Source organism: Dreissena polymorpha, chromosome 4, assembly GCF_020536995.1.
Source record: "Dreissena polymorpha isolate Duluth1 chromosome 4, UMN_Dpol_1.0, whole genome shotgun sequence".
In the NCBI taxonomy this organism is placed as follows: Eukaryota; Metazoa; Mollusca; class Bivalvia; order Myida; family Dreissenidae; genus Dreissena; species Dreissena polymorpha.
Genome location: NC_068358.1, coordinates 75,760,237 through 75,776,879, shown reverse-complemented (window position 1 = coordinate 75,776,879; position 16,643 = coordinate 75,760,237). Strand labels below are relative to the sequence as shown.

The 16,643-nt window shown below is 37.6% G+C and overlaps 2 protein-coding genes across 11 annotated transcripts in view; both read right to left on the bottom strand.

Annotated features, from left to right (window-relative positions):
• LOC127876878 (dual specificity mitogen-activated protein kinase kinase 1-like) overlaps positions 1 to 14,811 on the bottom strand; it is a 37,025-nt gene extending 22,214 nt beyond the window's left edge. For 7 of the 8 annotated variants that reach the window (XR_008048124.1, XR_008048125.1, XR_008048127.1 and 4 more), the window contains exons 1-3: positions 14,594 to 14,810; positions 3,292 to 3,514; positions 273 to 419 (exon numbers count right to left, since the gene is read on the bottom strand). Coding sequence is in view for 2 of the 8 variants with exons in the window: in XM_052422379.1 (XP_052278339.1) it covers positions 273 to 419; positions 3,292 to 3,514; positions 14,594 to 14,667 (444 nt within the window). In the remaining 6 variants the exon portion in view is untranslated. Of the gene's footprint in view, positions 1 to 272; positions 420 to 3,291; positions 3,515 to 14,593 lie in introns of all 8 variants that reach the window. The other variant, XM_052422380.1, reaches the window with a different exon arrangement.
• LOC127876885 (tumor necrosis factor alpha-induced protein 8-like) overlaps positions 1 to 16,643 on the bottom strand; it is a 174,236-nt gene that overhangs the window by 22,214 nt on the left and 135,379 nt on the right. The gene's annotated exons all lie outside the window — the stretch shown is intronic.

The window sequence follows — 16,643 nt, the reverse complement described above, 5'->3', positions numbered from 1 at the left end:
TTTATAGGGCCTTTAATTGTTGCAATTGGGAAACAGCTTGTAAGAGGCTGTCATTTATGGCAAAAAAAAATCACTGGACTGGGACTTTTTTTTATTGATTTAGTTTTTTTGTTAAAAGGAAGTCCAAAAAAAACAAAAATTCCCTTAAGGCAGTGTCATCCCTTCACAGGCCAATCTGGGAGTAACTTTGAACACTTGTATAAAGTAAAGCTCCGTGTTCCAGAGCGTGTCTCATTTTTATCATTATCTTTGCCTATTCCACTACTTCTTACCATATACTCCATACATATGCTGATCTCCCCATCGCTGTAAAATGCACCATAAAATCCCACAATGTAGGGGGAGTTGCATTCATGTAACACTTTCAATTCTCGAATGATTTGATTCCTAATTGCTGGCTTGATTTCTAGGTGTATAAGCTGAAATATACAAATTGTATTATGGTTTTTAACAAAGTGTAGGTTATTGCATTGATGTTCATGTATAAAATGGTGTTTATAATTATATTTTATGACGCCTAGACATCAATGATTCCAATTTTTAAATTTAAAACACCATCTTAAAATGACTTCTGAAAGGCTACATCTTTAAATATGCAAAGTCTAGGGTAAAGAACTGTGTGCTTCATGTTCACAGTTGACCATGTAATATATGTTAACTTCCCAAATTTAAGGGTAGGGGTGTCCCGCTGAGACTTCCGAAATGTGACCCATTTTTATACGGGAACTCTGATAAAGAAGACCCATTTTGATACAAGATTTTTGAAAAAGAATACCCATTTGTATACGATACCATTGAGAAAGTGGACCCATTTCAATACAAGAAGTTTGATAAACTGGACCCATTTAAATACAAGAATTTGATAAAGTGGACACATTTCATACTAGAACTTTAGTCTCTTTCATATCAATATAGGATACTTATTGAATTTGCTATTATATCTTTCCCGCTACTGATATTTACTTTTTGATACCCATTTATATACAAGAATGACATTTATCATACCCATTTTGATACTGATACTTTCAAATCTATATGCATTTATATACAAGCAAATTTCTGATTTCAATACCCATATCTATACTTAGATGCTCAAAACCATACCCATATCTATAATTTTAGTCGAAAAACACACCCCATAAAATCAGCACACCCATATATACCCGTATATAGGAAGTTACCTCCCCGGGTATATAGTCTGCTTAAAAAATCCTCTATTTTAACAACACAGGCAGTACATAAAAATGTATCAATAACCAATGTTGTTTCTAATTTCTTCCTAATAGAAATACCAGTGATTGCAGAACAAAAATAAAAAGACAGCCTGAAAGGCCCAAAGTCGCTCACCTGAGATTCAAAGGAACTGACCTGTTCTGTGCAGCCCAAGATGTCATTAGAACACTATGTTCTTACCAACATTAATTAAAAAACAACAACATAAAAACAAGAGGGCCTGAAAGGCCCAAAGTCGCTCACCTGAGATTCAAAGGAACTGACCTGTTCTGTGCAGCCCAAGATGTCATTAGAACACTATGTTCTTACCAACTTTCATGACTAGTGAACAGGGTACCCTGGCAGCCACATTTTTTAACAGACCAGAACCATTTTCATACACATCCAAAATATCATTTAAACAAATATACTGACAAAGTTTCATGAAGATTCATAAGTCCATATAAGGAAAAATGCCCAGCCCACTGGTGGCCATGTTTTTCAAGCAACTAGAACCACTTTCGAGCTTGTCCAAAATATCATTGAGACAAATCTTCAGACAAAGTTTCATAATGATCGTACAATAAATATGGCTTCTAGAGTGTTAACAAGGTTTAACTATAGCTATATAAGGAAAAATACCAAGCCCCCTTGGCGGCCTTGTTTTTCCACCAACCGGAACCATTTTCGAACTCATCCAAGATATCATTGGGACAATTCATCTGACCAAGTTTCATGATGATCAGACAATAAATGTGGCCTCTAGAGTGTTAACAAGGTTTTACTAAAGCATGATATATAGCCATATTAGGAAAAATGCCCCGCCACCTGGTGGCCATGTTTTTTAAGCAACCAAAACCATTTTCGAACTCATTCAAGATATCATTAGGAAAAATCTTCTGACCAAGTTTCATGAAGATCGGAAAATAAATGTGGCCTCTAGAGTGTTAACAAGGTTTTACTATAGCCATATAAGGAAAAATGCCCCGCCCCCTGGCAGCCATGTTTTTCAACCAACCAGCATCATTTTTGAACTCGTCCAAGATATTATTAGGGTGAATCTTCTGACCAAGTTTCATGAAGATCGGACAATAAATTTGGCCTCTAGAGTGTTAACAAGATTTTACTATAGCCATATATAGCCATATAAGGAAAAATGCCCCACCCCTTGGCAGCCATGTTTTTCAAGCAAACGTAACCATTTTCGAACTCATTCAAGATATCATTGAGACCAATCTTCTGACCAAATTTCATGAAGATTGGACGATAAATGTGGCCTCTAGAGTGTTCACAAGGTTTTACTATAGCCATATATAGCCATATAAGGAAAAATGCCCCGCCCCTTGGCAGCCATGTTTTTCAAGCAAACGTAACCATTTTCGAACTCATCCAAGATATCATTGAGACCAATCTTCCGACCAAATTTCATGAAGATTGGACAATAAATGTGGCCTCTAGATTGTTAACAAGGTTTTACTATAGCCATTTAAGGAAAACTGCCCCGCCCCCCTGGCGGCCATTTTTTTTCACTGATCTGGACCATTTTCGAACTCGTCCGAGATATCAATGAAACCAATGTTTTGACCAAGTTTCATGGTGATTGGACAAAAATTGTGACTTCTAGAGTGTTCACAAGGTTTCTCTATAGCCATATAAGGAATACTGCCCCGCCCCCTGGCGGCCTTGTTTTTCAACGGACCGGAACCATTTTTGAACTCAACCAACATATCATTTAGACAAACATTTTGACAAAGTTACATGAAGATTGGGCATCAAATGTGACTTCTACAGTGTTTACAAGGTTTTCCTTTTTTTTGACCTAGTGACCTTGTTTTTGACCCAGCATGACCCAGTTTCGAACTCAGTCGAGGTATCAATGTGACAAATGTACTGACCAAATTTCATGAAGATCAGACAATAAATGTGGCCTCTAGAGTGTTCATAAGGCACAATGTTAACGACGGACGACGCGCGACGGACAAAAAGTGATTCCAAAAGCTCACCATGAGCACGTTGTGCTCAGGTGAGCTAAAAAGGCAAGAAATAACAGTGAACAAGTATCAACCAATTATGCTTGACCTTGCGTGCCATAACCAATCCAGTTGGTCTGTGTAGAACTTTCATGACAACACCACCGTTGCCTGCACCTAGTTCACCGATCTTGTCAAACTCTTCTGCTACTAACTCTCCAACTTTCTGTTTCTGTGTAAGGAAAGCCTCTAGTCTCTCTCGTTGTTGGTCATCAATGTCTAGTTCCTTCAGCTTCTTTGTCAGAGCTTCTAGGAGAGCAACATTTTGTTTCCTTGAAAAATTAATGGTATTATCGTTCAAAAAGTAAACCATTCATTAGCATTAAAATACAAAAAAAGATAAATAAAAATGTTTCATTTGCATTATAATCAGCGATTTTTTTCAATTCTTTTTAAAGTACCGGAAAACAGCACTTTCCCAATAAGGAAAAAACTACAAATTTCCCTATTGCTTAAAAAAAATCCTTATTGAAGGTTCCCTAAGAATTTTTTATTTTTATTTATTAAATTCAATATTCCTTATGCAGCTCTATGGCTTGAAACTATGTAAATATAATAATGACAACTTGACAACATTTGAAGTTATCGATTTTAAGGTTTTGTGAGCAAAAAAATTAAATACACCAATTTCCCACTATGAAAACTTCATGACACAGATTTTCCCAATTTCAGGGTTTTTCACACACGTTTTTCCTAATTGGGCTGGTACCACTACTTTTCCAATGGGCAAAAAAAAATTGCTGATTACTATTAAGTATTAAGGTAACACTAAAAAGATATTGGTGTTGCAATCACTTAACAATTTGAAGTCAGAATTGTTAATGGTTTGAATCTAAAGTACATACAGAGTTCAATGGCATTTCGAACTTTCAGCTTGGGATTAAAGTAAAAAAAGTAAAAGAAAATGGTGATTGTCGAATATCAAGGTTTCTCTATAAATGTATCAATATTTCTTACTTTAAAAGAGCAATCTGTACCAACGTCTATGCGTAATCGCCATAAGCTACACATCGGGTAATAGATAATCCATTTATTAGAGATAGAATGACATGCATATTGAATATTCAAGCCAATAAAATCACATTAAAAAGTCATGTTTGCTGACACAGATGCATCAAGAGAAATACTCAGGTTACAGTCAGGTACCTTTCCAGTCACTAAACTGTGACGATTCCTGTCCAATTGGTTAAGAGAATGCTTTTGAAGGCAGGATTAACTGGCGAATATATTTTTTTTATTGACTTCGGCCATGAAGTAAGCCTTTACCGGAGATTTATTTATAAGGAATCACAGTTTTAATATTCACATAAACTAAAATGGGAATTTATACAGAACATAAAGACGTCATCACATGCTTTTACTGTAAATGATTTGTGCAAATATACTTTTAATAATGCTGACTTGGTCAATGTCGACTCCAGTCCTACTTAAATGTACCCTGGATACTCTTAATTAAGTATACTAAAATGTACCCCGGGTAGGGAAAATATAGAATTCCAGAATATTCCAGTCACCACCTGCCCTATGAAACCTGATATTATACTATCCACAACGTCTTTTCTCGACGGTCTGGGCAGTGTAACGAATTGTAAAATATTGAGGGTGCACACCCAGTCTTTACGAAATACCGTCCGTCCTCAGAGTTTTCTGATAATCATTTGGAAAATCCAGAAATAATTCTTATATTGCAGGACCTCATTTCAGGTAATAAAATTATGGTGAAATTTGGAATTCCATAAGCTATTTTCAGAAAAGTTTAAAGGCTAAAGTTAGAACTTACCGAATTATTAATGAACACTCCAATAATGTAAAATGTTTTTTTAGTGGTAGCATTTTCTGATATCGAAAGTATTAGAAGATTTTTGCCGCGTCGTCAAAGGGAAATACACTCTATGTTATCACTATATGGGTACATTCCGCAACGAGAATCAAGACAACCACAGGGTTCTCAATAAGAGCCGGCCGCCAGCCAAATCAGCCGTTTGAAATCATAATTTGGCCGGTTGAAATCCGCTCAGATTTGGAAAATCGGCAATTGAATTTTCAAAATTTGCGTGTCTTTTAGGTAATTTGGTTACTATTTGCTATTAAGCAAAGACGTCGATTCATTATCTCCCTTAACGCATTACAACAACAACTAGAAATTGCGCAGCAGAGGCCGACGCGTATCCCCACGCCGCATGTTTGACCCAGGGGCACCCCAGGGTTGGTAATGGGGCCATGCATAGTTGAGATTGACTGTATTGTCATAAGAGAAGTTCAGTTTCAATTAGAAGTGAATCGGTCAATCGGTGTAGAAATGAAGAAATTATAGTAAAAGGCAATTTTGGGTGGGCGTGGCCTATGTGGGCGGGGCGCCCCAGGGTTGGTAATGGGGCCATACATAGTTGAGATTGACCGTATTGTCATAAGAGAGGTTCAGTATCAATTTGAAGTAAATGGGTGTAGAAATGAAGAAATTATAGTAAAAGGCAATTTTGGGTGGGCATGGCCTATGTGGGCGAGGTGCCCCAGGGTTGGTAATGGGGCAATGTATAGACTATTAGTTGAGATTGACTGTATTGTCATAAAAGAGGTTCAGTATCAATTTGAAGTGAATCCGTGTAGAAATGAAGAAATTATAGTTAGAAATGAAGAAATTATAGTTAGAAATGAAGAAATTATAGTAAAAGGCAATTTTGGGTGGGCGTGGCCTATGTGGGCGGGGCGCCCCAGGGTTGGTAATGGGGCCATGCATAGTTGAGATTAACCGTATTGTCATAAGAGAGGTTCAGTATCAATTTGAAGTGAATGGGTGTAGAAATGAAGAAATCATAGTAAAAGGCAATTTGAGGTGGGCATGGCCTATGTGGGCGGGGCACCCCAGGGTTGGTAATGGGGCCATGCATAGCTGAGATTGACCATATTGTCATTAGAGAAGTTCAGTATCAATTTGAAGTGAATCGGTGTAGAAATGAAGAAATTATAGTAAAACGCAATTTTGGGTGGGCGTGGCCTATGTTGGCGGGGCGCCCCACAGTTGGTAATGGGGCCATGCATAAGTTAGATTGACCGTATTGTCATAAGAGAGGTTCAGTATCAATTTGAAGACAATCGGTGTAGAAATGAAGAAATCATAGTAAAATAACCTAAAAAAATGAGTAAAAATCTCTGACCCAGCCCCACCCCAACCCCCATAACTTTTTACCCAGTGGTCAGATTAAAATTCCAAATAGTGCAGGGTCGCTCATATGCTCATAGCTACCATGTGTGTAAGCTTCAAGGTTCTAGTGCTAATAGTGTAGGAGGAGATAGTGGCCAGGACGAACGGATGGACGGACAGACGGCGGAGATAACCACAATATCCCCACTCTTTTCAAAAAGTGTGGGGATAACAATGAAAAGGCGCATATTGGAATCGGTCAAAAAGCAGTACAATATTTTGACGTTCTGTTCATCACATGGTGAGTTCAAATTTTACAAAAGTAATGAAGAGCTTTTTCAATTTATCTTTATTAAGTTAAAAAAAGCTAAAATTAATAAAATGCACACAAAAAATGCTCAAATTTAAGTGCCTGGTTGACCACTTAAATAGCCATAAAATGGCCCAAAATGCAGGAAATCAAGTGCTCATTTTTTTTTTTTAGGGGGAGCATGCCCCCTCGGACCCCCCCAGTAGGCCTGTTGGTTTCACATTTGGGCCTGTTGGCTCAAAAGTTATTGAGAACCCTGCAACCATGTGCGTTTTGGTTCCTATTTTATCTGATTAATTTGTACGTAAGCAGGGCATAAACAAAGGTCATTGTGAAATTACCACGAAGTGTCAACATAAGCACAGCAGTTACAATACAGTTACATAACATTAATTAAAAAACAACAACATAAAAACAAGAGGGCCTGAAAGGCCCAAAGTCGCTCACCTGAGATTCAAAGGAACTGACCTGTTCTGTGCAGCTCAAGATGTCATTAGAACAAAATGTTCTTACCAACTTTCATGACTAGTGAACACCCTGGCAGCCACGTTTTTCAACAGACCAGAACCATTTTCATACTCATCCAAGATATCATTAAAACAAATATACTGACAAAGTTTCATGAAGATTCATAATCCATATAAGGAAAAATGCCCCGCCCACTGGTGGCCATGTTTTTCAAGCAACTGGAACCATTTTCGAACTTGTCCAAAATATCATTGAGACAAATCGTCTGACAAAGTTTCATGATGATCGTACAATAAATACGGCTTCTAGAGTGTTAACAAGGTTTAACTTTAGCAATATAAGGATAAATGCCACGCCCCCTTGGTGGCCATGTTTTTCCACCAACCGGAACCATTTTCGAACTCATTAAAGATATCATTGGGACAAATCATCTGACCAAGTTTCATGATGATTGGACAATAAATGTAGCCTCTAGAGTGTTAACAAGGTTTTTAAAAAAGCATGATATATAACCATATTTGGAAAAATACCCCGCCCCCTGGTGGCCATGTTTTTTAAGCAACCGAAACCATTTTCAAACTCATCCAAGATCAAGTTTCATGAAGATCGGAAAATCAATGTGGTCTCTAGAGTGTTAACAAGGTTTTACTATAGCCATATAAGGAAAAATGCCCCGCCCCCTGGCGGCCATGTTTTTAAACCAACCGGCATCATTTTTTAACTTGTCCAAGATATTATTAGGATGAATCTTCTGACCAAGTTTCATGAAGATCGGACAATGAATGTGGCCTCTAGAGTGTTAACAAGATATTACTATAGCCATATAAGGAAAAATGCCCCGCCCCTTGGCATCCATGTTTTTTAAGCAAACGTAACCATTTTCAACTCATCCAAGATATCATTGAGACCAATCTTCTGACCAAATTTCATGAAGATTGGACAATAAATGTGGCCTCTAGAGTGTTCACAAGGTTTTACTATAGCCATATATAGCTTTATACGGAAAAATGCCCCGCCCCTTGGCAGCCATGTTTTTCAAGCATACGTTACCATTTTCAACTCATCCAAGATAACATTGAGACCAATCTTCTGACCAAATTTCATGAAGATTGGACAATAAATGTGGCCTCTAGAGCGTTAACAAGATTTTACTATAGCCATATAAGGAAAACTGCCCCGCCCCCTGGCGGCCATGTTTTTTCACCAATCTGGACCATTTTCGAACTCGTCCGAGATATCAATGAAACCAATGTTTTGACCAAGTTTCATGATGATTGGGCAAAAATTGTGACTTCTAGAGTGTTCACAAGGTTTCTCTATAGCCATATAAGGAATCCTGCCCCGCCCACTGGCGGCCATGTTTTTCAACCGACCGGAACCATTTTTAAACTACACCAACATATCATTTAAACAAAATTTTTGACAAAGTCACATGAAGATTGGGCATCAAATGTGAATTCTGAAGTGTTCACAAGGTTTTTCTTTTTTTTGACCTAGTGACCTAGTTTTTGACCCAGCATGACCCAGTTTCGAAATCAGTCGAGGTATCAATGGGATAAATGTTCTGACCAAATTTCATGAAGATCAGACAATAAATGTGGCCTCTAGAGTGTTCACAAGGCAAAATGTTGACGACGGACGACGCAAGACGGACAAAAGGCGATCACAAAAGCTCACCATGAGCACGTTGTGCTCAGGTGAGCTAACAAGAGCAATGTTAACATGACCATCCCAGCCGAAATGTGTTTGCTTGTATGAGAACATTTGTTTTAGAGAATAGAATAATATTTGTAAAACATGGCACCTTTGACATCTGTGACAAAACCGAAACAAATTTACTATGAAATTAAATAAAGGGAGATAATTAAAAAACTATGGCAGATAGAGTTATGGTTCATGTTCACTGCACTTCTCCTAGTTTCCATCTCTTTGTATCTCTAGTTTCAAGTAAATCCCTTCAGTAGATTTAGAGTTATGCTCTGGACAAAAATTAACTTATAAATTAAATAAAGGGAGATAATTAAAAAACTAAGGTAGATAGAGTTATGGTTATTAGTCGCTGCACTTCTCATACTTGCCATCTGTTTATATTTCAAGTTTCAAGTAAATCCCTTCAGTAGATTTAGAGTTATGCTCCAAACAAAAATTTTGTTTGAAATTATATAAAGGGAGATCATTCAAAAACTAAGGTAGATAGAGTTATGGTTCTTGGTAACTGCACTTCTCCTAGTTGCCATCTGTTTATATTCTAAGTTTAAAGTAAATCCATTGAATAGATTTGGAGTTATGCTCCGCATAAAGTTTCGGACAGAAGGACGGAGACTATTACTATATCCCCTTCCGAAATTTCAGTTTGGCACTTTCATTTCGGCGGGTAAAACAAGTATTTAATTGAATTGTTTACTTGCTCTAAATGTAATAAGTAAAGTGAAGCTCTCACAAGTACATTATTTGATTAAGAAGAATTCATTTGAATCATTTGTCAGTGACATAGCAGTGTTCGACACTAACTATTCTGAGTAAGGAGTCCTTTGGACTCCCTATTTTAAAAATTTAGGAGTCCAAACAGACTTCAGGGAGTCCAACAATCAGATGCTATATACATTATTTTTCGGGTTATTACACATGTTAATCCATGATATGTTTAATTCTCTGTCATGTTTGGTTTCAGATCGAAGTTCAATAATTGTTTTCATATGTTATCTATCATTGCAGCATTTATTAACCCATTCCAATACAATTTAAGTTAATTATTGTAAGGTTTAAACAATATACATTTGTTAATTATGCATGTATATATAAGCTTGCTTGTTAAAATTGGGATTAGGGTTAAAAACTATAATCGGAGAATTATGTTAATCTTACATCTTACGGGTGTAACAGTCCTATATGTTTCATTGCTTTATATATATTTTTGCTCAATAATATTTCTAAGAAATTATTATTGTAAACAATAATGCGATTCAGAACAAAGTATTACCAGTCATTACTGACCACACAGGCAGAACTGCATTCCCAAATTTTAATCACTTTTGTCAAAACATCAAGGTCTACAGGCAGTCTAAGTGTGTTTTCTAAACGCCTAACACAATGCCAGTTTTGTCCGGTTTTTCTGTTTAATATGTATAAAGTAGAATAACTGTTTAAATAATTAGATTTCTACTCACCGGTATCTTAAAGACCGTAACGATAAAGATACAGCGTGTTTGATTTGAAATTAATTTAGATGAAATATCAATTTAAAAAAATATTCGCCATATATTTATTGAATTAACTACGAAACTTTTAACCAAAATTAAAATATCGTAATGTTCTCTGTGCTTATAACAAGGTGTGTACACATACAAAAATCAATAGGTCCTCGCTTTTCATGCGGATGACATGGCGTTGTACATGCAGCATAATTTTCGCGCGCTTTTTATCGGAACAAAGGATCAACATGAAATACATGAGCACGTCGCGTTAACATTAAAATTCAAAAGTGGGTTTCAGAAAAATTTGTATTGTGCTCATTGGATAATTCAACAAAACATTAATAGTTGTGTAATTATTTCAATGATAATTTGTTAAAACGCTTTACGTGTCGAAAAATGTTGTTTTAGTATTATGCATGAAAAGCACAATTTCCACGAGGATTTCACCCGGCTGCCATCATCAGTCTCTTAAGTAACTGGCAACGATTTTATCGTGGAAGGATACAACGTAGGGAAAGATAAGTGTGGTGGGTTTAACAAAGTCAACGAACTTCAATAAAACTCTGAACTAATCGATTGATAGCGACACGTAGTTATTAACGTATTTTCTGTCTTCAGTTACTTGGGTCCATGAAACGTGCATTGTGTAAACAATTTCGGGTATTATGATTTTTATAGTCATAAGAGACTGTTGGGCGAAATCTAGTTTAATTTATCAAAAATGGCAGAGAAAAAAAACGGCCACGATCGAGAAGATCCGAAGTTCTAGAGTTCCCTTTTTGCTAAACGCAAGGACTGCGACAGGGAAACAAAATAAATAATTCGGAATGTTTTTTTTGTCGATGTGTTCAAGCAAAATGATGAGTGACATATGTTTTCGGATGTACGAGTGACATATGTTTTCGGATGTACGAGGTTCGGACATTCCGATCTCGAGATACGAAAAAGTATATCAAAAGATGATTTTCAAGGAGTCCGACGGTAGTGCTGCAACAATATGCCAAAAAGCGTATTGCGATATATTGTCAGTTCAAAAACCTGTATTGCAATATATCGCAATATATAGCTTACTTGTACCAGAATTATAACTCGCCAATTACCCGATAATCCCGTATATTCCAGTTTTAAAGCAAATTCTGGTAAATGTTTACTATAAAAATGCTCAAGAATAACACAAAACACAAAAATTCGCCAATTTTCTTAAATATCAAATACATTTTGGCATTTGTGACTATTTAAAGATGTGATGAAATAACTTCCAATCGGGCATTTTTTCCCCCACTGAACACGCATAAATCGCCTGACAGGGGTTTTTTTTACTAAGAAAGTGACGCCGATATTCGGCGTCTTCCCCAACCAGAATTTTTCCCCTAAAAAATACCTTTTCCCCTCCAAAAATATAGTTTTTCACCAAAATATAATATTTTTCCCTCAAAGAAATGTTCTTTTTGTTTTAGGAAGTCGACACTTATCCAATTTGTACCATGTACAACGATCTCGCTCTCTCCCGACGAACGCTCAAATCTGGGAATCCCAGTGATTCTATATATAGCTCTTAAATTACGTCATGGAAACCGGGCAACTTATCGTATTAATCATGTGACTATTTTACTGGATTCCGGTCTTGCGCGAGAAGGGTGTTTCGTCAATTAATTACCGGAAACCAGTCGAATTTTCATCCGGGTTATGTCAAAGCCAAGATATAAACGTTAAAACAGAAAAAAAGTCTCACAATTGGCGTTCATACACGAACAAAATAAAACGTTCGGACTCGGAAAATATTAATTGCATTGACGCATTTTTTAAGAATGAATCATCAAAAACCGTTGAAACCCAGCAGGATTCGGAGGTACATGTAATCAACATCGATTAATACTGTCGGATTATTGTGAAAGTGAAAGTTGACAATCGGCAGCAGCCGCACCTTTCCCTTCCAATACTGTAACAGATCTAGATCGTCAACCCATTCATCACGAAATTGAAATCATAATATTGACATCGTTCCCCGGCCACAGTTGAAAACATTTCCCATTATTAGATCTACACCTGCAACTTTATTTAGGACTTTGACTTTAATATCATACTTGTTCATGTGTTAAAGAACAAAAAGGTCAGAGACCTGCCTCTTTTTCTAAAAAAAACAACTGAAGTCTGTAGGTGAGTTATAGACATTGAAATGAACAGTTTTTATTTTTTCCCCAAATATGTCTCTTTCGCGCTAGATTTTCCCCTTTTACCCAGCGTCCAGCGTCTTCCCCCTTTTCTTAAAAAAACCCCTGCCTGACGTGATGTTCCCGTTTTATACAACACAAATACACCCACACTTTGCACGCGACGTTCTACATGTCTGTATAATTTTCGCGCGCTTTTTATTGAGAAAAAGAATAAAGCCTTTTTTATTGTCGCGTTAGCATTACATTTCGGAAGCGTGTTTCCGAAATTCGGATTACAAATTTAATAATGCTCATTTCCGAATCGAACGAAACATTTAGTTGTGCGTTATTAATTCAACGATAATTCGTTTAAAAGCATAGAATGAATGCTCCCATGTAACAACGCTACTCTGTATAATAGACTTTTTAGAATGCCATTTTTACGTAACAATTTATTTTTACAAAATACCGCTTTGTTTTGTTTACCTTGATATCATTATTTTGGATGGCTTTTCTGAACGAAATGAAGATGCATGTTTGTATAATTTTCGTACCGGTATGACGCAAATCGTATCGTAATACAATATGCGGATTGCGTATTGCCATATATATTGATATACCGCTATATTGTTGCAGCACTATCCGACGGACTGCCTTGACACAAAAACAAGGAGTCTGAGTCCCATTTCTAGGAGTCTCGGACTCCCGTTAGTGTCGAACACTGCATAGTCACATTTATGAATATTGATATATTAAAAAGTTGATTACTATAATAATATTAAAATATTGTTAAAAAATATCATTTTTGTCATTAATGATCATTTTTCTTTTTTTTGGGCCGGAAATAATTAGTTCGGGCTGGGAAAGGCTGCATGATTGTAGGACCTCCTGGCTGTCAATAAATTTTAATTTTAGGAAGGACTGCACACCGTTAATGGAAGTTTCCTTACCGGTTCACGTTCCAACGCAGACATTTTTGAGAACTTTTTACAACGGAAGATACTTTATGTATTAACACCACCCTGAACTGGTGTCTAAATAAACTTACTGAAAACTTAAGGGCTGCACTAAAGGTAAAAATATACCAATTCAAATTATAGACGGAATAGAGAACATGGTACAACTAAAACAACAAAAAATCATATCCAATTCATTTTTCCATTTACATAATTGTTTTATGTACTATTGATTTTTATTATCGTGAAAGTACCTCTTCTCGCACCTCGCCTCTTCTCGAACCTTTCATTTGTTTACATTTTATGCGCATGCGCACGACGTCACCGTTTTTTGTGAATAAGTAATTTGTTAACGACCACTGGTACGTAGCGGCAAAAATCAACAAAAATGCGTCAAAAACAGTAAGAATAAGTAGAATAATCATAAAACACATAAATATCGTCGTATTTCTTTCTGCTTTTTATGTGTACAAGGATTTTCCTTAAAAAAAACTATGAAAACATGGTCTAATTTTTGTTCTCAACTTTGCCTGACAATTTACACATTTTGGCTGCTGCAATAAGTCACGTGACTATGGTCTAAACATGTGACTAATTTATTTTTAATGCTGTCCACTGAAGGGTTCGAAAGCAGGTACTCGTTGTTTTGGCAGCATGGATAGTTTTACATGATATGGATGTGCTGGAAACTTGCAAAAATCTGTTATCAAAAGAGGATTTACATAGCAATTAAAGTTGCCAGCCATGTAGAAACAAGTTAGTTATCAAATAGAGTACTAATTAATATGTTTCACTATTTCAAATTTTATATTTGAGTCAAATTGACATGCCAAAAATTAAGAGGTTCGAAAGATGGTTCGTCCATGATACAATTTGTTTTCTTTCAAATACAAATTGTAAAAACAATAAAACGAACCTTATTTGTTGCCCTGTAGCACTGCTAAGTTTGCTGTGTACATTAATATAGGCATACATCGAGCCATCAGTTATATTTGTTCTCAAATTTTGCAATCACTGAAAGTTCCGACAATAGAAAATAAAGGATCCAAAACTGCAAAAGAGCATCAACAACTGAATTTAGAAAACAGTGACAGGGCCGACCCCAGTGACAGTGTGAATCATACTTACTCTGCACCGTCCGATTCATCTTCGCCTGCCTGAGTTGGCAAGCGAAGATTAAATTTGTTTTTGCTCATTGGCATAATAAGTTAGTAACATATAAGAAGCATTATGCTTTAAATGCAATTTATCACAGAAATTACATAGAAGACGGCAACCACAGATTAATCAAAAACACCGGAAGTTAATTTGACCACCTGCCAATTAAAAAATACTATGCTAAAATGCGGATTCCGTGAGATACTTGGCTAATCTCCACGCAGAGTTGTCGTTCCATGCCCCACATATACATGTTATGCTGGTTCCAGTCAAATCTCTGCGCGGAGGTTGATACTTGGCAGAATAAAACAAGGATTTACGAATAAGCATATATAAGACTAGATATATAAGATCAGTGATCCAGATTTATCCATGTAATAATTAAGGTGCTGGAGAGTCAGATTATATATAACACGGATCTACATCTACATTGTACATCGCTGCAATCACGCATGATTATTATGCGACGGGTGGTGAAAGAGTAAGAATAAAGAATGAGGGACAGTAAAGTAAGAAGAGCTTGATAGTTAAAAGACAGAAGGAAAGTAAAGCAGAACACCAGCTACGTTTCGCCCTTCTCCCTCATGCCTCTCCGGCTACGGTGGCCGCTGAGAGGATTGATCCTCAACCGGCACAGCCACGAGGGGTCATTAGGAGTTACTTTGTAGCTGGAGCTGACAACTTATTCAGAATCTGGTTGTTGCTAGCCCCCGCTTGAAGGATACCAAGTCAGGGGATTCAGCAATGGAGGCTGGTAGGTTGTTCCAGGTGGCAATGATACTTGGAAAAAAGCTGTGACGATAGTATGAAGTGGATGTCGATAATGGCAGGAACTTGATGGTGTGGTTTGCTCGTGTCCGGCTTGAGCCAGGGGAAAGGTATTTCGAGACTGGTATGTCCACGAGGTCGTTGGTTATCTTGTAGACCATTGTCAGCTTGGCTTTGGTTCTTCTGGACTCTAGAGTTTCCCACTGTAGGTGTTCGAGCATTGATGTGACGCTACTAGTATTGTGATATCTGTTCGTCACATAGCGGGCTGCTCGTCTTTGGACCATCTCCAGGTCGTGGATCTGCTCCTTATGGTATGGGCTCCACACAGTGCCGCAGTACTCTAGGTTGGGGCGAACGAGGGAAAAGTATGCTGCACTTTTTACCTCTTCGTTGCCTATCCGTAAGTTCCTGCGTAGGAAGCCAAGGGAACTGTTGCCTTTCTTGATCACTTGTTGGATATGTGGCTTCCAGGACATGTCCTTTGTTAGCTCCACCCCAAGGTATTTGGATGCGTCTTCACATGCAAGCGTGTGGCCTTTGAGGGTGTAACTGTACAGGAGTGGTGATCGCTTTCTGCACACTCGCAAAATGCAGCACTTCTCTGGGTTGAAGGACATACCCCAGAGCTTCTCCCAGTCCCATAGGCGACGGAGGTCTTCCTGAAGCACTTCACTGTCCTGCTCCGAGGATATTTCTCTGTATACTACACAGTCATCTGCGAAAAGCCTGGTCTTGGAGGAGACTGTAAGGGGTAGGTCGTTAATGTAAACAAGGAAGAGGATCGGTCCCAGAACGCTTCCCTGGGGCACTCCGCTGACTACTGGGGCGGGATCTGAGATTGCTCCGTCGACAGCAACTCTCTGTGTTCTGTCTGTAAGGAAGGCTCGGATCCATTCCAAGGTCTGGCCGCGTATGCCGTAGTGGTGCAGCTTGGTCAGCAGACGCTGGTGTGGAACTTTGTCGAACGCTTTGCTGAAGTCCAGAATGGCAAGGTCATGTTGTTTCCCTTTGTCTAGTGACTTCAGGAGTTCGTCCGACAGAGTTAGGAGTTGCGTTTCACAGCTCCGCCTCCTTCTGAATCCATGCTGACCGTCAGTAATGTACACCAGTTTCTTCATATTTGTACTTAATTGCTTTAATACAATTATTTCCAGTGTAAAACAGTATTTACGATAGGGTTCCTATTTCTTTAAAAGATCGTAATTTCCGAACTTGATAGACTAGTCGAATTGAATGATAAGCAATTGGA